At 30.3% G+C, this 27,691-nt stretch overlaps 1 protein-coding gene across 1 annotated transcript in view; it reads right to left on the bottom strand.

Annotated features, from left to right (window-relative positions):
* Nucleotides 1–27,691, bottom strand: part of LOC113370938 (transmembrane and TPR repeat-containing protein CG4050-like) — a 146,397-nt gene that overhangs the window by 40,365 nt on the left and 78,341 nt on the right. Inside the window, exon 6 of the mRNA XM_026611607.1 lies at nucleotides 22,335–22,434. Within this exon, the coding sequence (XP_026467392.1) occupies nucleotides 22,335–22,434 (100 nt within the window). The remainder of the gene's footprint in view (nucleotides 1–22,334; nucleotides 22,435–27,691) is intronic.

Below are 27,691 nucleotides of genomic sequence, written 5' to 3'. Positions count from 1 at the left end.
TCCATATTCAATTAAATGAAAGCCATTCAGTTCATACATTTTCTAGTTGCTTTACATATATATATATATATATATATATATATATATATATATATATATTAAACCATATATTAAAGTTAGTTAAATTTTTGTACCATATCCGAACGATGCGCAAAAAATCGAATATGTAATTTTATCAAACAAATAAACTGGAGTTTATTTCTCGTTTATGATTTTACATGAACAAGTATGGTTATACAGAGAACAAACCCATTTTGTCAGAAATTATTTGTATCATGTTATTATTTATGTATAAAATTTATGTATAAAAATATTTATTTCATACAATACATTTAATCAGAAATTGCAATACTGTATTGCTATCATATAAAAATAATTGTAATTTTGCTTTTAGTCGAAGAAAAATTTATTGAACTATAAACTTTGTATGCTCAATACCTATAAATTTATGTAATTACACTTACTAGAAGTTGCAAACTTTTTAATAAGTGAAAAAATGTCTATCAAGTAACTACGTACAACTAATAACTACTTTAAAGATAAAATCATTGAAATCTACCTATCAATATTTTGTTCAGTATATTTTTGTGAAAAAGGAATAAAAATAGATTAAATACATTATACTAGAGAATAAGGAAGTTATTTTCTTGTTTTATGGCAGAATTTACTTATAAATTTAGAAAATAAAATCTATCTTGATACTTTTATAGACATTTACAAGTGACATAAAGCGTAATGATCATGAATAAGAAATAATCTCTGAGGATGATAATGATTATATCTGATGTTATGGATGAGGAATTAAAAAACAAAGAAAAGAAGTGGTTAAAGCATGATGAGCAGAAATATGTAAACAAAATTTATGAGTTTGCCGTGACATAACCGGTCAAGGATGTGGACTAGGGATCGTTCAAGTATTACGTAAGCAGATTTATTACAATTATATACATCCCCCTTGTCAGCAAAAGTAAGCAAAGCTCTTACCCCCTACCCCCATGCTTACGTAAATATTTTGCAATTAATGTAAAAAAAATAAAAATACTACCTATGACGTAATCATCATCCAGACTCCCCTGCCCCCCATGTCAACCCAAAATAAGCAAATCAACAACCCTCCCGCCCCCCTATAGTGCTTACGTAATACTTGAACGGCCCCCTACCACAAACTAGTTCCAAGTGTAATTTCAACCTAGGCCCAGCTTGATATCACGCAGCATGATTCTAAATTTTGAATTGTGGTTATAGATCTCAAACATAATCTGAAGTAAAAATCGCATTTCGTGGGCAAAGATACAATAGCTCTAAGTATTGCTGTTTGAAATAAATGTTAAATGATAATGATGCTCCATAATAGGGAGTGTTATTCACTACTCATGGGCCAAGAAGGAATACTATATAGATATACAAGCAAAAGTACAAAATAAATCAATTTTGAATAGAGTGCAAGTTATAGTTATTTTATCATATGCCTTTATCACGTCCCACATTATGAAAACAGCCAACTTCTGCATAGGTACCTAAATCCTTTACTCACATTACTTGAACATGCGATTCTTTAACTTTGATTAATAACGATTCGGTTTCCTGCTGCAAAGACGAGTTAATCATTGGAATTGTTTTGAGTTGATAAATTCGGTTCTGGTTAATAGAACTAAAAGAACGTCGAGTCGTATCGTCAGAAAACAAGAAAGCAAACGAAACGAAAGGAACACAGGAGCAGCGACATCTAACACAATGACTCCTGATAAATTACAACGCCAGAAGCAGGCGCGTGCTGCACACACAGCAGTAGACGGTCGCAGGAAAATAGCGAAATACTGAAGAATGTGCTCCACATGCAGCGCCGAGCGCGGTGCCAGTATCACGTGCTATCATTATTTTTAATGCGGCATTTTTCTTCAAAATGTTTCTCTCATGATATATATATATATATATATATATATATATATATATATATATACTAGCAAACCCGACGAACTCCGTTTCGCCACCAGATAGTTTCGTGAGAAAGATGAAGAAATTTTTTGTTTGTTTTATATTTGAAAAGGAAAAATTTGATTTTATTATACAAAAGTAATGAATTTATTTCGATTACAAAAATGAAGTATTTTTTAGTTGAACTTCTCTAAGTAAATGAAAGTGAATCCGCGAATTATCCGTTTCATTGAAGTGCCCTTTGGTAAACCACAATTTTTGTTTTTTGGTCTGACCTTAACACAAACAAAGCGGATGATTTTTCAACTCGTGAACAGGCAACGTATAACTGCCCATGTGAAAAACAATGATTTTCTAAATAATCTATTTGAAATTTATTCCGCAAACACTAAGCGATTGGCCTTGCGACTTGTTATTGCAAACGCAAGGCGAACTGGAAATTGCAATCGTTTGAAGTCAAACGGAAGACCAATCGGAATCACTGGTATGTCACAAAATCGCCAGCAATTTTTGATTGAATGGTGAAATTCAGTGCGTGTACATCATTATTCTCTGCGGCAAGAATTGCTCGTTGACTTAACCAAGCATAATTCTGATAATTCTCATTAATGTCATTACTTGAATTTTTAATTACGGTTGCTTGAAGTTCCAGCTAATTTCCTTAGCTATAAACCTTGCGGAGCCCGAGACCTTTCCAACGAATGCAAAATTGTCGAAATCGGTTCGTGCGTTTTGGAGTTATTTCGTCAGGAAGGAAAAGTTAGCATCCAATATATAGAGAATGGGTCAAAAGAGTACAGGACGTTTGTTTGTTGAATTTAGAAATATAAGGCATATCTTTACGTTCCATGAGGTGTGTATATGAACCGAGTGACCGAAATTCATAACATAAATGTGTGAAAAAAACATTTATATCTTTATAACTTTTAAACTTTTATTGTTGAAAAAATGGAAACCTGTTTGTACCATCTATCATTGAGTTATAAACGATAAAAAAGTAATGAGCACATAAAATTTAACAAAGCGTCATATCTGTTATTATGAAGTTTTCACATTACCTCTTCTTGGATATAATATTGAATAATCAAATATATCGTTTGAGTTAGTAGCGACAATAAAAGTTACAACCGTCTTTAACTTCCTTTGTTTTTATTATTCTTCATTTTGTAGGTATATATAACAAAGCTTAATAATGAATAATGTAACAATCGTTTAGTAGCCATAAATTCAAATCGTTTATATTTGACTTAATTTCATTTCAAAGTAATTTGCTATGTGTTACACTGTTTTATTGTTCCGCTGCAGTTAATGGGGAGCTATAACAAAAGCACATGTATGGACCAACGGGCTATTATGTTTATGATCTGCACTAATTTCCACTGATAAATTTAAATTGCGGCCATAAAGAGCGGAACAATTATTAATATTAGTCGTTATCATAAATGCTGAAATAAAAAACCTGGACTAATAATACAACATTGTAGAAAACGACCACTGTGATGAATGATTTGAGTTAACTCTTCTATGCAATTATGCATCACGGATACGAAAATTAGTGAAAAATGATGAATGTTAAGTAAAATAATGTTCACAACACTGATTTGGAAATATAATTTGATATTTATTTATTCAAAATTTGGAGAAATATCACTCATCAGTTGTAGTAGGAATATTTCATTACTTTGTTTTATTTTATTTAATAATGCATGAAATACATTATTGATTGCCCTGAAGCAATTGCTTCTATACGCCTCATATGTGTACACAGAACTCTACGCTGCTCATAAAATTCTAATTTTTTATTGCAACATATACAGGGTGTCCCAGAACACAACAACAAGCGAAAATGGGGTGATAGTATTTATAATAACTATCATGGACAAAAGATAGAACATTTATTTCTTGTAGTTTGAAAATTATGAGCTTTTGAGTGCATCCTAGAATTTTGCATCCATTGCACCTTGGTTCCGTGAATCATAGTTCATTAAATAATCATTAAATCATGTAATAAAGTTGAATAAAACTAACAAAAATTAACTGTAATAACCAAAAAATTATAAGTTTCACCTAAGCTCTATGTTGCACTTTGAAACTCCATTCCGATTGACGTTAAGTTCTGGGACTTAACTGGGGATATATAAATATATATATATATATATATATATATATATATATATATGGAAAAATTCATCATTTATAGGCCAGATAAATCCTGCGCATATTTCCTGCAGAATATACACCAAAAACAAGGTCGCTTCATCAAATATACGACCTCCTACCGTGCAAAGACAGCACTATAAATCAAACGTTTTATTAGGCCATTTAACACACTTTCGCAAATAATTCCCGCATAAACACATATACATGCCATAATTGGACCTATATGTATAAATCGCACAACGACAGGGCTGAAAAAATCATTTTTGATATTTGATATATATAAATATCATTATTTATTCATAATTCATTGCATCGTTAAATCTAGCGCGAAATTCTGATAATAAATTTCATATTTGGAATTCAACTCAAACAGAAATATATATAGAGAGCGTTTGAAAATATAATTAAATTTTTAATTATTGATTTATGTCAACAAAGACGGAAACACCCAAGATTCAATATATGAAATAATAAAAGTGATATATTTATATATCGATAGTATTAATCAAATTATTGTTTGACTATTTATTTTAGTCGTATGTGTATATTTATTAATAATTATAAACATTTGAAGCATTTTAAATCAAATGCTTCCAAAATGACAAGAAAAAAATCTGTGAAATTTTATCTCTTAATATTAACTTTAAGATAGTTCGCACTTCAACTAAAGTTTCTTATGGAAATAACATGCGCAAAATCCCATTATTTTTCTAGAGTTTTATAATTTAGCGACCAGTGGATCATAATTTGGAGAATAGTGTTTTTGTTTATTTTGATCATAAATGGAAAATTACTTATTATTTATTTAATGAAATTAAAATTTGATATATTTTATAAAATAAGTATTTACTTACGAAGAAGAACCAAGAAACTTTGGTTGGAGTGCGGGCTATCTTAAAGTTAATATTAAGAGCTAAAGCTTTCAGAGATTTTTTTTATCAATTTGAAAGCATTTGAGCCCTTGGCAGCAAGAAGTTTGAAAACATTCATATGAAGGACCAAATACAAAGTCAACTAACCATCGAAAATAATTAGGCAAAACTATCTATAGTTAGAACATTAATGTAAAATGAACTTTACTAATTTAATTGCATATGTACGAATATATTGTATTAATTTTTTATGTGACCTTCATGATTTATTGTCAAAGCTGCGCAATATCGCATTTATAGAGATTTATCGATTTTTATTTGATTTTTTCCAATGTTATCCCATTTACACCCTGCGTATATAAATCCGTAAATGTATTTTCGATGCTATATCGAATAAATAAGTCACATATTTTGCTTCTATTTTTGTAGAGCGACACATCTACGTGGCTCTAAACAATATTCGGCCGACCATTTTCCGGTAGTCAAAGCTCTCGTTATTGCGCGTCGTCTATACCGGCGCCGGTTTGGGGAGAGTCCCATAAATAATTCGTGTTTACATGTAAATCCCCGACAATGGGCACAGACGCCTGTCCGCCGGACCACTGGACATAGGACCAAGGCCCCGATACGAATATTAGCACAAATTCTTCTTATAGGTGACTGGTTTGGTAATATTTAATGATTGCGAATATTTGGTCCATTAAGATAATATCTTTAGTTTGCTCGTGACGTGAATGTTTGATACAGATTAAGTCTTAAGAATACTAGCAGGAATTTCTACTTTTGAATATAAATTTTGGATATGCGAGGCACAAAGCTCCTATTTGACTTTGAGCAATTATATTATAAAAATCAAACCAATTATATCACAACAAATAGTACATACATACAAGCGTACAAACATCTGGCTATGTTTTGGTAAAACTCACAGCTAATTTATCTTTGTAGATATGTGTTTTTTTTTCTATTTTCCAAAAATTTGTAACATTAGTCCTACTAATTCCATATACGGGGTGAATTAGGACGGTCAGAGGACAAACAGGTCAAATGTCTTGTTTTGATTTTAAATAAATTATACAGAATTATAGCTACATTATTCAACCAATGCAAAATATAAATTTCATGAGTGCATTTTTCACAGAACTAACACTGTAAATAACCTTGATCTGGTATTTTGTCAGAAATATTCATCAGCATAGTTAGAATAAATATTTATTTAATTTATCGCTGGTAAAATTGCTTTTATTAACTAAATTTACTTTTTTATTTTTTACACCTTTGCTAGGGCAAAGGTTGTGTTGGTCCTCTTGACCCCACCCAGATCTAAGCTTTAATAGTGTTTATATAAAATAACAGTTGAGTCTAACATAAAATTAACAAAACATCTTATAAAATAATTAAATAACGTATACTTAAAAGGTCTCCTAAACTAAACAACAGTGCTCACAACCGAAAAAACTAATAATAATTGCAAAAACCTCTTAATAATTTTTTATATATAAATATATATAAATTTTTTTATAGTTTTGTTTTGAATCGATATACAGCAAAATAAAATTTCACGTAAAATTTACAATAACTGATGTTTAGATGAAAATGTTGACCTGCGGTATAGGGTAAATGCTATTTTTTATTACTTTTACAAAAAATATTGTAAAATAGTTTGAATGTTTTTTTTTATATACCTACACTTTTTGAGATAAGGACATATCTGTCGAATATAACTATACTAAATTAATTTTTGTTTTTTTGAATTTTTTTTAATACACAATGTAGGTCAATAGCAAATTTTCTCATAATTGAACATAGCCAACTTAATATACACTTTTTTTATTCCATAAACAATACAACCTCTTAAAATAGAAACAGAAGCTAATAAGAATATTATCCAACAGTTAATTATCAAAATGTATTTGCAAAAATATGAAGCAAATAAATTGCTCAAAATATGTCTACTACCACGAAGATGTTTAACAAAATTGGTTGTAATTCAAATATATCTCACATTTGCATTTTAATCTTCATCATAACATTTTATGATATTACATTCGGACTTTTATGTTTTTCATTTCCAGTTTGACGTAATTTTCACAAAGAGCCGTCATTCGTCATATCTCAAAATTTATTACCAGACAGACGTCTGCCAAATATGCGACACTCAAGGACGACAAAATCTCCACTTTATCCAAGGCTGAATCCTGCAAAAACATCTCGCTAAAAAACTTATATACATATATACAATTTATAAATGAAAGTGATCTTCGTGTATCGCTCGTATTTCTTTCCTACATACATTATTAAACTTCAAACAAATCGAGAAGTGTCATATATCTCTCGAAGATCATTGCGGAAAATTCTGAGCACACCGATACATAAATTTCGTATATACTTCGCGGCTATTTATCGCTTTCGAATAGGACGCGTTTTCTTGTACGAAGAAAAGAAAAACGTTCGCATAAAGAGAAACACGAACGCGTACTCTGTCATCATTAGGGTGTGATTACGACACACGGGGAACCTTGTGAACTCTTACGACTTGCTACACACTTTCATCGTGTTTTACAGGGGTTAACAATTTTATCTGAGTTAAATTTGTAATAAAAAATCTGTTACAAAAATATTGAACAAAATTTCCATTTTTTGCACCAGTAGGGGAGATCGGGTACGGTTGTGCCACTTATTTTATCATCAATAATATTGTTAAATTATCAGTTAGGTAGGAGTAAAGTAAATTAAATAATAATTTGAACATTTGTCTACTTGTAAATACTTAAAATTACTTTAAAAATGGTTCAACCAGTCGTAAAATCAAATCATACAAGAAAAGGGCGAATGTCACAACCGTCCTGCGGACATGAAAAGGCATGGAGATAGATTAAAAAGCAATAGCTATATACACCAACATTGTTTATAACGACTTTTACTGTCAGAAATATGTATCATAATACAACATAATTATTTAAACAAAGATTATGAATATAATATAACAATATATATAAAAACAATTATTTGAACAAGAAATCTCTGTGAAATTTTTTGTTTTCCTGTATTAAACTTTCTTTTCATTTTCTCTTTAATATTTTGTCTTAGTTAAATTCGATTTTCCTTATTTATTCAAATTTTCCCCAAAAAATAGACAAGAAATGCATGTCACTACATACACTTATCACACAAAACAAAAATAATTGCTGGTAATTAACTCTTAATGTGCAACTTACAGTAGAATAACACACAAAGTGATTTTTACATATACAAGTAACAGTTATTTAATATAATAATAATGAATAAATCGACCAAAAATATAATATATTATAATATATAATATATAAAATACTTTTGACTCCTTAAAAGCAATGCAGTCTTCAAGTTCAATATGGAAACTTGTTCAACCAAACAAACCTCATCTTTCTTCTTTTAGACCCTACCTCAAAATCAGTATAATTTAGCTGTTATGACGACTGTCACTACCGTACACAGCCCCCTTACTATTTCATTATTTGTATTTTTCGTAAAATATATCTATTCCTTATTAAATTTCAGCCATAATTTTCCATATATTATAATTAAAATAATAAGTAGTATCAGCTAGTTTTTGAAACCAACACTATATCCTTAATAATTGGGGTGGTAATACATTTTTGTGAATTAATAATATTTGTACAATATGTGTTCGGACGTATTTTCGTTTTATTATATTGGCCATGAAAGTAACAACCTTCATGACATTGAGCTTTTGCACGGGATGGTTGCGACCCCTGGTAGAGGGAGTAGCAGAGTGTTTTATTGGAACTAATTGTTCACTTCTAAAAGTAAAGTCCGCGAAACAACATGTATAATAAATAACCAATAAATATAACTTCTTTCATTATAACTTAGTGACAAATTAATGATTGTAATAAGAACTGCAACAAATACATAATATACAAACAAATCAGTGTTTAATACAGTTCACAGCTACAAGGGTTAAATTATAACCCAAAAACCAGAATTATCGAAGGAGAGTTTTAATAAATTTTATAACTACGTAAATTAATTACAATATGCATGATTAATTTTACTTGTATGAAAAGAATTGAAATCAGCAACTGATTAAAAATCATTTTAATTTTAACGATATTAAATATTAACTGTTTTTGAAGTACTTCTTCATGAAATTGCTAACCTAATAAAAAATTTTTGGCTTTCAGTTTATGGTTGGTAAACCCTGTACCATCCCTTTCGACGCCAAACGTTACGAATACGTAAGAAAATATAACAAACCGCCCGACATACCGAATGGGAAATCGCGAAAAACATTCCTCATTCATTCGATCATATGCGTGTATCTCGAGTTTACCCGTCACGTATTTAGCATATGATTTGCTGTGCGATTGAAGTTGAAATATTTTGCAATCGGAAAAAAACACTTTAGGTTTAGGTAAAAGTCATCATTATATTGATAATAAATAATGGGAGATCAAATATTTCTCTTGAACAAAATGTTGTATATAGTCTCAAGTCGTTCCACTTGTTAGACGAGAGTGAATTATTATATTGCATCTTTAGGTTTAGGTAAAAGTCATCATTATATTGTTGATAAATAATGATAGATCATATATTTCTCTTGAACAAAATGTTGTATATAGTTTCAAGTCATTCCTTGTTAGACCAGGGTGATTTATTATACTGCATCTTTGTGGTTCAGCTCATGTCCCAGACGTCTTCCAATATGCAATTTCGTAAGCATTATAATTATCTTGGTAACACGTTAATTCAAAGTTTGCATAATGCTAGTATTTGCTACCAAACGTCGTTTGGCATGACATGGCTTGCCCAGACTGCGTCCTTATATGAGTTTCGGCCTGATGCGGTATTGTTTCTTCTCCGTCCTGGTCTGGCTTGCTTATTTATCATGTCACCACTGCGTAATTCCGTTGCCGTTGAGACTTTGCCGCGATGTGGTGTTTTTGCCGCGTTGTTGCGGTAGGTAAAGTCATCTTTCATAAGAAAATGAAAGAGCTGGTAGACATTGAGCTACAGAAATTTGTAGAACATATTATAGACTAAACATTTTTTATTGTATTATTCTAGTACATAATAGAGGAAGTTCAAGAATAATTCGAAGAATTTGTGCAACGTCATACTTTGTCCTCCAATTCGTTTATTTTTATCTTAGATTCAATGTTTCCTTTAAACATAAACTTTGTGATTATGATTTGCGAAATGGTAATCAGCATTACAGTTTTTAACAAAATTTTGTAAATTTACTTAACAAAAACCTCTTATTGAATACCAAAATTGTATTTTTTTGAAAAAAATATTTTGTCAAAATACATGATGTATAATAATTCTTTTTATATAATATAAAAATTATAGGTGTGTAATAATTCTTTCATAAAATATAATTCGAGCTTTTTCATAGAATTTTAATAGTATAACAATGCTAGATTACGTTTCTAAATTAAACAAATATAGTTCTCTCTACGGAAATAACAAATATTAATTCACGGCTGTAATTTCAAATGAAGAGAATGCTTCAACTTGTTTAAATGAAACCAAATTAAAATTTACATATGTGAAATGCACACTTAAACTATATCCATACTCCACTCCACACTCACAACGTGGAAATAAAATATGAGCTTTTATTATGTATATTGACAAATAAGACCATTTTAGGTCCTTTCCTGTAATTCCTACACGAATGTGTAAATTTCAATAAAAATTGAATGAATTTGTTTATTTGATTTTTGTAGATTTCAATGGAAAAGAACTGCAATTTAATAAACCCAAGTAAAAATATATATAGTAATCTGAGTAAATAAAATAACTAACCTGAAACACGTTCAGTTTGATATTTTAATATTAAATAAAACGGATGTACACTATGAAAAACCATTTTATTATTGTGTTAACAACACAAAAACAACAAACAACAGAAAGTAATAAAAATACAATTATTAAAATATCGCAAATGAGTATTAACTTTGCTTGACCTGAAAAAAAATGTATAATTTTTCTTGAAAAATATTTGCATTGAAGAGGTTTCATTTGCACAACTAATTGTGATAGTATCATATACTAATTGCATTTCATCATTGCTTTAAAAACTTAGAAATACTATCAAAACCACAAAAAGTTTCATTCGCTCAAAGATGAATTGTCGTTTTGCTTGTTAATACCTTTATTGTTACATAAATGAAACAACCCTCAGCAAATCATCGCATAAAAAGAATTTCTTTAACACAAAGAATTTTTGAGTTCAAAGGTTCTTCCGGTGATTTAAATTGTTAATATGATGCGTGAACTCATAGTTTTCACTATTGTTGTACATTTATTAGTACCTACTATTAAGCACTTCAAAATACTATCAAAACCCACGTATTCGTGTCGAATAAAGGTGAGAGAGTTGTCATTTCGCTTGTTAATGCTCTTATTGTTATATAAATGAAACAACCTTCAGCAAATCGTGGTGAAAACAGATTTTCTTTGACATAGAAAATTTTTGAATTAAAAGGTTCTTATTGTAATTTAAAATATCAATGTGTTCCGTCATCATTGTTTTGGTTATTAGTTTTGAATAGAGGTTTGAATTAGATGATTTTAAAGAATAAAGGTTCCAATTATGGTTTAAAATGTCAATGTGTTCCGTCATTGTTTAATTGCTTATTGGTTTTGAATTGCTCATTATTGCTATACATTTATTAGTACTACTACTATAATTTATCAAAATTGGTTGATACGAGTTTGGTTTTCATAGATTTTAGGATAATTAATGCATTTACATGCACCTATCAATATCTAATAAATTTTTTGATGAGTTTGGCCAATATACAGATCTAATCCTTAATTTTCTATTGAGTAATCTATGTCCATCAGCTTCTCAATTAATCGAAAAGCATCGAGCTCGAAAGCGCTATATCCTCGCAAAAACCCCGTATGAAATTGCATGAGACATTGTGATAACGCACGTACACGCCGGCGACCGCGTATCTAAGACGTGGATTTGAAACTGATGCCGAAATAATTGCTTCGGAGATTCCAATCGGCGGAGCGGGATTCGCGTCAAACCGAAAAAGCGAAACCCAGAGACCGGTCGAATACACATTCATCAATGGAGATTTACGGGGTTGAATAGTCATTGGAACAAAAATCGAAATTTGATGATTTGGAATTTCTTTTTTCGATAAATCGTGTACTGTGCGAATGGACGTAAATGGGAATTTAGTTCGGGATTTATAGCTTTAGACTTCAGACAGTGAATAGAAAAACGTATTTGTAGATGTCTAGTGAAAATAAATGATGCTTAATGAACTTTATGCTATGTTTTGAGTTGAAAATTTGTCTGAAAAAACAGATATGATTTTTTATATCTTACTTTTTTTAAATTGCAGCAAATAAACAATAACTATAGATCCTAAATTAGGATAAAGAATACCTTATTTTGTATGCAAAATCAAACGTTTTAATCAATCATTCTTTAAAGGTCTGATATACCACAATTTAATCATATTTGTATATGGATACAATTATTATTAAATTATGGTATATCAGATCTTCAAAGATTGATTGAAAAAAGCAATTGATTTTGTATACAGAATAAGATCTTTCTTATACCTCCAAAAAAGAAAAACAGCAATGTTTAAAAATCCACAACAAAAGTATATTCTTTGATTGTTAGTTTCTTTGTTTGTGAGCACTGTTGTTTAGTTTACAAGACCTTAATAAAAATTTTAAGTATGCATTATTTAATTGTTTTATAATTGTGTTGTTAATTGTTAAATTCAACAGTTTTTTATATAACCTCTACAAAAGCTTACATGGGTGGGGTAAAAAGGACCAACTGAACCTTTTTATCCTGTTAAAGTGTACAAAACATAAAACTTACAAATGAAAATTAATTTAAGATAAGGTATTTTACAAAAAATAATTTGAATAGATAGTTATTCCAATAATTCTGATGAGTATTTTTGACGAAATACTATATCAAGGTTACAGTAAAAATGTACCCATGAAGTATGTATATCCCACTTGTTAAATATTGTAACTATTATTTTGTGAAATCCATTTAAAATTAAAATAAGTTATTGGACTAGTTTGTACCCTGGCTGTCCCAATTTATTACGCCTAAAAAAAAAGGTTTTTGGGTAAAAAGGTTTAAAATTTTTGAAAAACAGCAAAAAAACACATTTCTACTATGCTGGGTTAGCTGGGAGTTTTACTGAACATAGTCAGATATTTGTTTGTTTGACATGTGTTATTTGTTGACATATAATTCTTTTGGTGTTCACAATATAATTGCTCAAAGTCAAATTGGATCTTTGAGCCCTGCCCTACCCTATGCATATTTAGAATGTTCTGTGAAATACTTAAAACAAATCTCTATATAAACTTAAGAATACATTATAATGGCTTGAAAGTATTTTTACAAATAGGATTGTAACAGATAATGATTGATTTTTCACAGATGTTGGAGTAATAGAATTTTCATAAAAGACTTATTTTTCAAATCGTCTAAAAACATTTAATTTATAACATTTCATATGTAAGTTTCAGTTAAATAAGTTTGTTAAAAATCGCACAAAATCGCCTTATAAAGATTACAAATCGATACTAAATAAATAGTTAATTTACATTCATTAAAAGTTTTACTAAAGAATTGTAGATTCAGAAAAAGTTATATTGTAAAGTTTACATTATACAGAAATAGTGAACTTTTAACTAAAAGTTAGTTTCTCTCATCTTAGTGCTGATTGTGAAACTTGAAGTGTCGACTGAAAAAAAGATCTTTTTTTTCCTATCTGATAAATAAACAGAACTTTCTGGCATTTGTGCAGTTTGGCTTATTTATAGATAGAAGTTTAAGAGAAAACTTCAACTATGAATCTCATACATTTAATATATTACAAATCCCGAGCTCCTCTTGAATAGCTTTTGTCAACGCAGCGAGATATAAAAAGTTTTCAGCTCATATTTATTATAGTGTGGGTGAAAATGGTAAGGTGAATTCGGAATATTTTACAAGATACACTGTCGATGTGAATGTGTGGTAGATAATTTTATATTTCGCAAAGTTGCAAAAATCTAATATGAAATGTAAATTCAGATGTCGGGAGATACAACTTATAAATCATCTTTTTTCTCGGGATTGGGAAGGAGCACCCTATTCTTGTTGCGAATAAGAAAAGGTTTAAGATTGAATTTTACAGTTTTATAAATAGAGGTAATATAGGTAATTCAGTATAGAAATAAATTCATATAGGTAATATAGGTAATTCATAGTAGAATTAAAAAAATGAAACATAGGATGAAATGCAGAAACTACAATATGATTTCAGTATGTTTTGGATTATAATATGTAGTATTAGCACGTTCAAGAACATCATGGGCTTGGGAAGGAGTTAAACAAGATCTAGAAAATAATATAACATAAATATTATAACACAAAACTTTTTAGTTAAGCATCTATCCAATTATTACAAGATAAAAAAAACTAGGTTGCAATCTTTTTCTAATAAGTCCTGCAGTCGTTTGCATGCAGATTGCAATTATATAGAAATAAAAAAAATTAATTAGAATATTCGTTTTTAGAATAACCCAAAGTTTTATGTAATGATATTTGGTTCTCAAAGCAATTTCAAAACTCAATGAATCTACATCAACGCATTTATAGCCATTTACCTCGTAAACTATCTATCCTATTATCAATTAAGCACGTACTAACACATAATTCATTTTAACTATGTGAATAATGACACATGCGAGGTAATAACTTATGTATAATATTTTCGCGTATAAGGTTCGCAAAAGGCTTTAGCCTTCCTCCTAGAAACGTCGTAATATATGCGCAAAATCTTAAGAGTTATTACTCTAACAAGCGCGGCGCTATCTTGTCATAAACTACTTCAGTAGTTTTATGCTCGTACGGGAAGATTACTGTACGGAGAATGCTTAATAATGATCTCAGAATACAAACACTAACTAAAATATAAACTTAAGGTTGTATTTTGTGCAAATTTACTTTTATGTATGTATAGGGGAGAGCGGGGCTTAAATTTCCGCAGGTAAAAAGATCCACCACTGAGATCACAAAAACAAGTGAAGGTAAGAACCTTGGTTATAGGTTACATGAATTAAGAGTTGACAATATTTATCAAACCCGTGAAACTTGTTACTTGACTTGATAACATCAAATTTATTTCTTGAATTTATGTTAAGGAATCTATAAATTATGTTGAACAAACTTTCTTAAACTAATGCTATTCAAATTTTATTTAAGTAAATTGAGATAGTAAAGATTATGGAGATTTAATGAGCCAATAAAATATAAATGTTATAATATTGCTATGTTACGGGTCTATATTTGTATTAGTTGGTAATAACACACTGTCAAAAAACTATATTTGCTATGTGATCACAAGTTTCATACATAAAATCTAACCTACAAAACGCACAAACGTCAAATAACAATTTTATCATAAGTGCAACTTACTGATGTCTCTTTGATAACACATACCAACATCAAACAGCAAATACATAGCGTTTTTGACCGTTCGTTACTACTAACTAATATGAATATCGATTCGTAACATTATTTTTACTATAACATTTCTATTTTATCGGAGAATCAGCTCCTAAATCTTGTTAAATCTTATTTTTAGATTAATTTTTGATAAATTATTTTCCGCAAGGTTGTGGCATAAATACTACAAAGAATTAAAAACTGAACATATTTTATATTCATCATTGAAACCGAAACTTATTAAATAAACCTTTTATTGAATTAAGGGGATATTCTACTGTAGAGGCATGAATTTCGCCCGGTTTTTGAAGCGCAGTATAAAGGAAACAAATAATATTTTTACTATCGATTTTTTTTTCATTTGTTTATTGATATTTTATTATTACATAAAAAAAATATTAAAAAAAAATAAATAAAATTCACAAAGTTATGAGCAGTCAAAGTGGGGGCTCAAAAAAAAGAGGGTGTCCTGGCGTGCATGATTCCAACCCTCCTGGTGATCCGAAACATAAAAAATAGATGGATTCTAATTTATTATAGATGCCGCTATCGTATGACCCTTAGATAAGTTAAAAAAACATTTTTTGTTTGCAATGTTTTTTTTAACAATTCCGAATTTTTTAAAAATACTAAATAAAAAGTTATAGTTTTGGGCAAGGTTCACGCGATAAAGCGATGTATAGAGAAGATCCTCCCCAAATTTCTAAATTCTACAGTAGAATACTCCCTTAAAGAGTAATCTATTTTATAAAATTATTCAGTAGCAACAACAATGTAAGCGTGAAGTTTCGCCTAAGAAAAAACAATCGACCTTATAATTACACATTTGCATACTCTGCTTATGACTAATTCTTTCTAAATATCGTAAAAAATTTCAATGAAATTATCTTATATTAATTTTGTTATAAAAAACAACTAAAGAAATTCCTTGTAATTAAACTACATTTCAACGAGAATAAAGCTATTGACATTTTCCCTCCACCGTGATTTTCTATAGCATTTTCCGGATAAATTGGAAGGTAGTACCACATAAATTAAATTCTTAAATAAATACTTGTGCATATGAAGCAGGTGTTAACCACAAATTTCTTTTCGGCTCGTCTGGTCCGGTGCGGTTTGAAATCCGAACGCAGAGAAGCTCGAATATAAATCATAGGATATAAATCTTGGCCGGGTGCCGTCCCCCCGTGTTCCCGGCCTCAGACTGCATAAGCGCGCGAGATCCTTCCCCGAAACTAGCGCGCGCAATAAATATATTACGCTTTGGGAAAACACACGAAAAACTGCGAAGAAAACAAACAGGAAAAGTAAAAAAACGATCGCGCCCTCTAGCTACTGGGTTCTCATAGTGCGAAAGCTGGGGTAATTGAGTAAATTCAATTAGTCATTTTGCAACATAACAACTAACAATCAATCGTAATATTTCTACATTCGCCACTCTTTAAATTAAATCGTTATGGTAAAATTTAATTTCTATAATATTTAATTTATAATATAGTATAGTTGATTCACTATATAATACAGTGTTAAAATAAATAGTGACAAAAAAGAAAAAAAAACGTAGGGGTAAGTCCCGTAACGCCGAACGGCACCAAGGACCGGATACTCTATTTAACACGTATTATTTAAGCGAGTATAAAACTTTTCATTTCAAAATACAAGTGAAAGGGGCTAGGGGGGCACACAGGTGCAGGATCACGCACCAACACTCAACTGTGACGCACCCCGCCACGGCGGTAGCAACCCTTTGCTGTTTTAGGCGCAAAATCACGGAGTCACCTAAATATCAATGGAAGTAATTCAATCATATTTATGCATTTACATTTGATTGTCATGCAAAAATAAAAGTTGTACTTGATTTTTATCCGTAAAATAGTAGAATATCATTAGATCTTTTAACCAATTTTAGTAAGTGCCATCAAATAAACGAAAATGTCTGTCCCTTAGCACCAGACACTAAGTCGTCCCTTAGCGCCGGACAGTAAACGTATTCATATTTCTTGTGAGAATTTACGTAATTTATTCTAATTATTTAATTTCTTTCTGTATGAGTGGTAACGGTCACAAAGAATGAAAAGCTTATTGTGAATGCACCAGCTGAGAGCATCAGTGTGGCCCAGCCAAAAGGGTGGATGAATAGTGACTTTTTTTGCAATATCTAAGAATATTCGTCAAAGACACATGTGCAGACATTCCAAAGTGTGGAGATGGCTACATATGTAAGCAGGTTATTTTGAAATGTCCGGTACTAGGTGCCACTGTTTAAAATCATATTTTTGATAGCAAAGTTTGATTGATAGTATTAATTATTTTTTAGCTAAGATTGCGGTTTTGTCAATTTAGTTTGATTTCTAGCATTGTTATCTAACATAAATCGTAATTTAATAAACATTTCGTAAAATATTTTTTGATTTATTTATAAATAACCTTAGGTGTCCGCCACTTGGGAACTTTCCCCTATTTTTTTTTAAATTACAAAAACACAATTTGCAATGATAGTATGTTTCATTGCCACTCGTGTCAGATCTAGTTTTAGTTTGGCATGGCCCCTAATTCGTGTACAGACTAATATCAATTGGCTTATGTCATCCAGTATAGTTTCAACAGCTAATGTAAGAATTAATTTTAATGATATGCAAACTATGAATAATCCTTTAATTACTATGTGCACAGACTCTCTGTCTACATTAAGGTATCGCCGACCTCTCTTCAGGGCGGTCTAACTGCATCAAACAGAGCGAGCAAACGAGACGTGAGCGTTTCGGGTAATAAATTCTGAAATGCAGTCTCCGGGAAGGAAATTTAAATTGTTTTCATTGCTAGATATACGTTTTCCCGAGAAGAATAATGACCAAAGACTTTTATTCCATTTGTCCCTGTGTTTTCATGGCTTTCTATATGCACGTTTCGTATTGATAACAATTAAAATACGCTTCTTCAAGCGCATTCGGATAAATAAATTGATAATAGAATACTGCGAAGACAGAGTATTTTTCATTTTATGAAAAATTTAGAAATAGGAATAGTATATATATAATATATATTATATATATATATATTGTTAGGGGTATCCATCCCTTTGTAATAATTATGAATAATATATGTTTTACTGATTCGCCTTCACAGTCTGGTATCAGCTTAATGCTTAGCAGCAGGAAGAACCTACATTTTGTTGGGTCCGTCGCTTGATGGGGCACAACAATATATACTCGTATATATATATATATATATATATATATATATATAAATTTATAATATATATATATATATATTAGGGTGGCCCTTAATATGGATGTTTTCGAATTTCCTTGCTCCAAGGATCTCAAATGCTTCCAAATTGATAAAAAACAATTCTCTGAAAGTTTTGGCTCTTAATATTAACTTTAAGATAGTCCGTACTCCAACCAAATTACCTAATACCTAATAGGTTTATTTTTCTAATTTCCAAGGATCAACTAGGTTTGACAACAATATCCTATGTATTCACAGTCTGGTATCAGCTTAATGCTTAGCAGCAGGAAGAACCTACATTTTGTTGGGTCCGTCGCTGGATGGGGCACAACAATATGTATATATATATTATATATATATATATATATATATATATATATATTAGGGTGGCCCTTAATATGGATGTTTTCGAATTTCCTTGCTCCAAGGGTCTCAAATGCTTCCAAATTGATAAAAAACAATTCTCTGAAAGTTTTGGCTCTTAATATTAACTTTAAGATAGTCCGTACTCCAACCAAATTACCTAATACCTAATAGGTTTTTTTTTCTAATTTTCAAGGATCAACTAGGTTTGACAACTATACTTAGTATCCAAATTAGTTCAAACGTTTTCTGAATCACTTTTCAATATCGTCACTCATTTGAAAGTGATATACCTTCACTGTTATACCATATTCAATATTCTGGTGGTTTCCCGCAACAGTATCAAATATTGAATTACCCATTGTGTGATTATTTGGAGAATTACCTTCATACACTAGAAGCTTTGATTATTTCTTAATACTATTATCAATGAAGCTGTAGTATCAGCATATCCTATACTGATACATCCAGAATGCAATATATGTTACCTCTGCTATTCATACTCGGCTCATCCATGGACATATATAATAAGGAGAACCGAGTATAAAGTGATATACGTCTGGGCAAATACAGAGGACAATTGTTACTATCTCTGATGTATTGTATTTGACTTAGGATAATATTTGTTGAGCTAAATCACGATTTACATTGCACTACATAACACGTACTCACTGCCCAAGAGAGATAAACTTTGCAAACTACACGAGCGGATTTACAACGATAAACTACCTCGGTTAAATTCGAATTTATTCCCATCAGTTTTACGATACATCAAACATTAAGGTATTTTATTTAAGTTTAAGTGTCTATATATTGGGTAGAGAAAGTATTTGCTTAAAAACCTAGCAGCAAAGTATTATATTTTTTCATGAAATATTTCTGATACTTTTGCATGCATAATCATGTATGAACATGACTCTCTCTAGGTACTAGCCCTAATCATTCCATTTTTAAATTTTATAAATTCTCATTTATAATTCTGTTCAATAATTTCACGAATCTACGATATTATTGTATGGACGCATTTCTGTAGTAGGTACTCATTGGAATTTATTATTTCATATATAATTACAATATAAATTATGGAATAAATTATTTCATGAATTCGCGTTTTTATCGATAGAGTAAAATTTTTCAATAGAGAAATATATACACTGAAAGATTCTTAACACAGAACGGCTAACAGAAATGTGTTACATCATTTTTATTTTGCGACATGTGGCACATGGCTCAGATATGATTTAGACGGAATTTTTACAACCATCGCACATACAGTAACATCCGGCCATTTTCCAACTATCTTTGGTTCACGGTTGACACATTTTTCTTTCCTGTACACAATGATACAAGGGAAGAAATCTATCTAAACTGGAAGCTAGTACACTTTGAAAAATATCAATAGATAATAAATATATTGATTCATAGGTATTTCAGATTTTAATTTAATTTTTTGTGTTACGTTGTTATGTAATATCTATGAACTTAGGAACTTATGAAACTATAAACTATAAACTATCTAGTTATTATGAGAAAGCTTCTAGTTGTTATTATAAAATATTATATTCTTTTTATACAAAATCAATTCGCGCCATATATTTGTATAAGGTATTAAAAAAGTTATTCGTATAAAATGAAAAAATAAACTTGAATGAAAAAAACATAATCAAATTCCTTTACGAATCTATGCTTTACGTTTGACAAAGTCTGGCACTTTGGTCTTCTACATAAAATCAGAAATCTTTTACCATAATACACAACATTCTTTGAATCTTACTTATGCTCAAGAAAGTTTCATGTAAAAATCGACCAAGAATCAACTGAGCCCAAACTGGTGAACGCAGGTGTTCCTCAAGGCAGTGTCTTAGGTCCATTTATTATACACAAGTGATTTTCCATTATGAATTCTACTTGTACTTTTTCCGATGATATCGCAATCTTAATCACTGATCTAGATCCCAAAGTAGCCTCACAGATACTGCATTGTCATCTTAACAAAATCGAGATCTAGTCCAAAATATAAAAAATAAAAATCAACAGACTTGCTTTGTTGCAAAACCCTCTGGAAAAGTTTGGTTACCATGTATAATTTGTACCCTTTAGGCTCATGCGGTATGTGCTGATGTCCCAAAAAGAACCCAAACAATTTATTTATAAGTTTTTTCTTAAACGTTAGTATCTCAGTATGTCCTTACCTTATATGACTAATTAATAATTTATCTTAAATATTTAATATATTATACTATTTTTAATTCAGATTGAGAATATCTAAAACGTTCAGTAATCTCATAAACTACCACCCCTAAATTAGTTCATTTTACAAAATACTTTCTTTATCAAATGACATCCAAACCTTTGTCTATTTCTACTGTGTATAAAACGTGTGCACAATGCAGTATTTTATTGAAATATATACACACTGATATACTGGATGCACACAGTCGCACATGTTTACTCCATGAAGGCACACAGCAACCGAGTATCGTTTTTCAATTACTTTTTCCTGGGAACTGTGAGCCTTTGTTATCGTTATGAAGCACAAAGGCGTGCACCGTCAAGAATGAAGAAATACCACCCACCGGTGTCTGTCGAAAACAAAAAGGCAATAACAAAAAACTAGAGCGATAGATTCGTTGTACGGAATTTTAATAGCAAAAACCCCATATATTAGGTTGTAACGTCTTGTTAGAGCAGTAGAAAAAATAGATTAATCATGTGAAGTAATTAAAAATGTTAGGTTTACTTTGTAGTGCTCATTTGTGGCGATCCGGCAATTTAGCAAATATATAGAGTAATCGTATCATTAATCTTCCGGAATTATGTGAACTTTACAAGTGTTGAGATTTTTGTATTATCATTATTTCAGCAGCAATCAGAACTATTCTCAATTTAACTAGTGGTCGTATTTTAATTTGTGATCGTTTTTTACGTTACCTCATTTTAGAGCGTCAGGTACAAATATTTGTAGCAATGCTTTGAATGGCTATTTTCGCTTTAAATCTATATTTTCAAGTTAAAATTTATATCACTACTGCTTGATTGCATTTGCAGTTGCAAAGCCAAAGTTCATGTATCCCTGCTACGAGCGACTCTAACGAATAATATGTTTCGTTCTGATCTTTAATAATAGTCAATATAAACGAATTTCTAAGTGTTATCTTATTTTTCATGAATAAAAAAGCAAATATTTTGTATCTAGAAGGTTAAAAAAAAATATTTTTTATCTAACGGTTAAAACTGTGATTCGTCAGATTTTTTATGAAGAATGTACTTACCGGTGGAGCGTTTATGTTTTGCAGCGCGGGTGTAGAATAAAAAAGCACTTAAAAAAAACACCGACGACAATGTTTCAGCTCTTCCTACCACACCAGTTACCTGCAAAGAAAGAAAATGCTATTATTATCAAAAATATGCCACTTTATTTTTAATTACTTTATATAACATATATTTAATCTAGGTCATTTTTCAAGTTTTTGCAAAAGTATATCACTATTACACAATCTATTTCTAATTACTTTATTTAAATTAAGTCATTCTAGCTTTCTACGATTCTTCACCACTTTGTATACTTGGCAAAGAAACCTTTTGCCAAGATTTTCTCAACTTCGGTCCATGGATATGACTAAAGTTAGGTCACGCTTGAATGTATTTCATCAGCAAAATCTTAGCTATTTGAAACTTCTACCTTCGTTCAGCTTCCAAGTTTTAAATTACAAAGCCAGACTTTTGCAGAACATGTGCGCTTTTCTTCAAATTCTTAACCAACTACAAATTCATCTCCAAATTTGGTACATTCATTAACGTTTCGTAAGGGTTCATATTTTAAGAGATACGGAGGAATAGATGCATGAATACATGAGCAACAAATTACTTTGTTGGAGAAACTAGTTCAAAGCTTTGAAATGATGTCTGACTATTTTAAGCAGAATTCAAACATAGCTCTAGCTATATTTTGAGCTTAGATGAAATATTTATATTTTCTTATTAACTGAAGAGACTAGGATAGATCCATTTACTAACTTTCCACAGAAATATAAAATTCGTTTTCTCAAGGTTTTAAATCATTCACTTGACGATCGGCCAAGCCGTCTCTTGTTAACAGCAAAATAGTGAAAAATTTTTGTCCTCGTTTTAACCTACAATCCTGAACCGATTTTACAAATTGAAAATCTGTTAGTTATGGTGAAGATCTTTCGAGTCGTTTCTTCATAATTAAACACTGAAGAATTGTTTTGACAATTTCAACGAATGTTTGTATGATGACGGACCTTATAGTCTGAAATAACATACTAAAATATTGAAGATTTTTGATAAACTTGAATTTGAAAATTAAATTATAAAAATTAACGAACATTTCTAATCTGAATCTTTGCTTTTTGTACATATATAGGTTCTGTGTTGCGTACGTAGCTACTGATTACAGTTGACGTCTACAATTAAATTAAATTAAATCAAATATATATATATATATATATATATATATATATGATTGATTTCTTGGAGGGCGTAACATCAAGTAAAAAAAAAGAGAGTGAAGTAAAGATTAATAATATTCTGGGCTGAAATTAGGACTTTTGCACTCTACGATCCAGTTCTCTGAATAACCACTGAAGATGACGTAGAATTTTACGTCGAAACGTATAGAAAAATAAAGATGTTTGGAAAAAAATCTTTACTTCACTCTCTTTTTTTTTTCTTTTTTTTTTACTTGATGTTACGCCCTCCAAGAAATCAATCATACATTTCAACATTAAATTTAAACATTTTCAACATATATATATATATATATATATAATATATATATATATATATTACCGATATTATAAGTATTTAAAATAATTGCATTTGGAAATCGCATTGATTAATTTTTAGTGAAAGCGAAATGAGTGATTTTAGTGATCATTTTCGTAATGATCATTTGAAAATTTTATCTAAATAGCTGTATCTAATTTTTTATGGATTAAGGTAAATTATATTTACGTTTCGAGAAGTTCATGCTACTAGTCTTAAGGCAAAATGCTACTTACAAAAAGTTTGTCATATATTTTTTTAATAACAGAAAAATACTTGGAAGTATGCATTTTTTAAAAAATCATTTCAATTGTCCGATTGTTTTTTTGTTATTGGCACAAACATCTAACTTATGCCTTGAAACTATCGTAATAATAACACAGGTTCACAAAAAGTAAAAGTTATTTGTATTTTGTCGTTTTCCAATTTTTCGATTTTATTTTCATCTTACACCTAATTTTGATTTTAGATTCGTGTTCAGCGGTGAAAACTACATTGAAAAACATATTCTGCATATAAATCTAGTATTTTTTGAATAATAATTAAAATCTTACAAATTCCGTCGTTTTTTTGGCCTTTTTTATCTTAAATGACTATTGAGTTTCAATTAAATGATCTATCTGAAACTTAGTAATATTAATAGATTACTTGAGGTAAAATGGGCCAAAAAACGACAAAAATTATAAGATTTTAAGTATCATATAGAAGCATTACCAGATTGGAGGTTTTGCCGTTTTTTTTTTGTCAATTTTCTGACATTTGATCCCCAATTTTGACTTTAAATTCGTGTTCAGTGGTAAAAATTACATTGTAAATCATATACCGCACACGGCACACCCAATACAGACAACTTTTTTGTGGACCTGTGTAATTAATCACGCATTTGTAATATTGAGCTAATAGGATTCTATAAGTGTTTTTGTTGTGTAAAATACACATGATACTATTTCCCAAATTACTGTTGCTTAAGTGTAACGCAAGACAATTTTCTCCTAAATGACCTCGCACTTCCATCGCATACAACTAGTTTTCTCCAGAAAACAACACGAATCTTCTAGAATAGAGATGCTTACTACAAGCATTTTGTTTTTCTTATATTTCCTTTCCAATTTTTTACGGAAACGGGCCACAAAACGAAATCTTTACACCGCACGCCGTCTTCCGCCGCTCGCAGCATTAGCAAATCGGTTGCCACCGCATTCCTGCCTTTATTTCCTTCCTGGTATGAGGACGGAAACGGACATCGTCCGCTTATTTGCTCCACCGTTTCGGAATTCGGTAATGGAACACAATCCGACGCAGCGATCCCGGCGATTAAGCACGGCACAGGAGCAAGCCCGCGGAGTAGATTGCTCGACAGTGGTTCGAACATCTTTGACATGCTTAGGAAAAGTCATTTGGTAGTTATAGACGATATACAACAGAAAAACGTCTCCATGTTCATTAAATGGATCACTATTGTCCGTGTATTTCATAAAAAGAAATATTACATATGTTAACATTAATTGGCATGTTCAACTAATTAGCTTTGGCCTGTATACTTTTGTCTATTATTGCAATTTCAAATTCGTTGTCTATATAATATATTACGAATGCATATTATGTCTATTATATCACTTTTACTTTGAGACAGGGAACGTGTCCTCCAATTTATATAAATAACGTTCAGATACCAAAACAAGACATAGTGGAATATCTTAGTCTTCATTTAGACAGCAAACTTACTTGAAAAAGTCACATAAAAATGAAGCAATAAATAATGTTCAAAATGAAGGAATTTAATTGACTAATGCGTAAAAAGTCTAAGCTCTCCGTTGAAAATAAATTGCTGCTATACAAAACAATCATTAAACCAATCTGGACCTACGGAATTGAGCTCTGGGGCTGTGCTTACAAATCGAATATAGCTATAATGCAGATGACACAGTCAACAATTCTACGCACAATACTTAATTCTCCGTGGTACGTGACAAATTATTCGTCACAATTGGATTTATGAGCTTTAATACTATTGACCTCTTGCCAGGATTACTAGCAGCAAATAATACCATATTCAAACGATCGATATAAAATAAAACACTCTCTCATGTAGGTTTAACTAGTAGATATAATAGATATAAACCAAGTACGCAACTAAGTAACATTATTATTACACCTGCAAATAAATGACCTCTTTAAATTCTGACAATTTCGTATTATGTAAAATTTAAAAAAAATATTAATCTTTAATTTTTTTTGTAAATTCTGCAAAATTTCGAAAATTTGAGTTTATTTGCTAACTAAAGCAAATCGGATTCAGTTCAGTATTAAGATTGTTCAATTTTGTTGTATAGTGCGTGTAAATTTTTGGACAATGGTTCGAACATCTTTGACATGCTTAGGTAGAAATTCCGGCAAAAGTCAGTTGGTAGTTATAGGGTATTAATAGATGATGTATAATAGTAAAAATATCATCATGTTCGTTAAATGGATCACTATTGTCCATGTATTTTTATCAAGAAATATTACATCTGTTCACAGTAATTGGCATGTGTAACTAATTAACTTTTGCGTTTTTACTTTCCGCTAATATTACTCAAGAATATTATTAGAATATGGACAGTTTGGATTAAAGTCATTATTTGTGCATTATGTGTGCATTTATCACAATTTGATGTGTAAATATGTTTGTGCAATATAAGTGAATATATTATGCGGATTGTTTTAAAAAATGTATGAATTATATAGAGATAACAGAATCTGATTAACCCTTTCGCTACGAGAGTGTTTTACGCAGGAGTGTCGCTGCTGTACGGAACAGCGTGCCCATTAGTAGGGCCACTGAACTGACAAGACACAACGATATATCAATAAAAATGTACTGAACAATTATAAATATTCTTGAAAATTAAAGAGACGGCACTTGTATACACAGGTAGCCGCATGGATGTCGTCCATGGACGGCACTTGTAGCGAAAGGGCTACGAGTTATGCTGATTGTTCTAAGTACAAATATAGTTACCAATCTTATCTTGAGTCGGCAAAATATTATCTAACACCACTTTTTGTACCAGTTCTCGTATCACATTAGAATATACATATTTAATATATTTTTTATGCAAACTTTCTGTATAGATTTTCTTGGATGGGTTCGATCAAATACGATTTTAGAAGAACCAACTAAGTTTCGTAATATTTCATTCCTCCATTCGACGTACCGGCGCCGCTTGACGCTTGTGACAAGCGATGGCCCATTTATTAAAACCGATCTTGTCCTTATAGCTTACCCGGAATTAATTTAAAAGGATAGTAAAAATTGAAATTAGGATGAGAAAATTATATAGAATTTTTAGATGTTTAGAGAAGAAGATTTGCTGTCTTTTTTGTTTCTATTGAATCCAAAATTTTGATTATTATTTGAATCAAAATTACTTTTGAATAATTTTCTTTTGTGAAGATGCGCTGTTCTATCAATAAAAATAATTGTCTAATAAAACAACTAAAAATAGAAATAGCTTTAACTAGTTATCTAGTTTTTGATTAATTTTTAATCATTGTTTTTGCATTCGTATTGATTACACAGATTCACAAAAAAGTTGTATGACAAATTCAGACCACTGTGTTATTATTTCACATTGAAGTTCAATGGCATTATAATAAGAATTTGTTTAACTAGTTTAACTTCGTATTGTTATTTATAGTATCTATATAGAAATATTAAATATGATCTCTATTTTTTAACATCGATATAAAACTTTCGTGTGAAGATGTATGGATTTTCTTCAATATGACAGTTCATGTTCACTGTAATTGAAGCTTTCCGCAGCCCTTCCGTTAAACTCCTTTAAGATTTTGATACAGA

The sequence above is a fragment of the Ctenocephalides felis genome, unplaced genomic scaffold (genome assembly GCF_003426905.1).
Source record: "Ctenocephalides felis isolate EL2017-DRISC unplaced genomic scaffold, ASM342690v1 CF-g0.4_SCAFFOLD_01492, whole genome shotgun sequence".
NCBI lineage: Eukaryota > Metazoa > Arthropoda > Insecta > Siphonaptera > Pulicidae > Ctenocephalides > Ctenocephalides felis.
The sequence above is the reverse complement of the archived record's forward strand: the minus strand, read 5'-3'. Positions and strand labels throughout refer to the sequence as shown.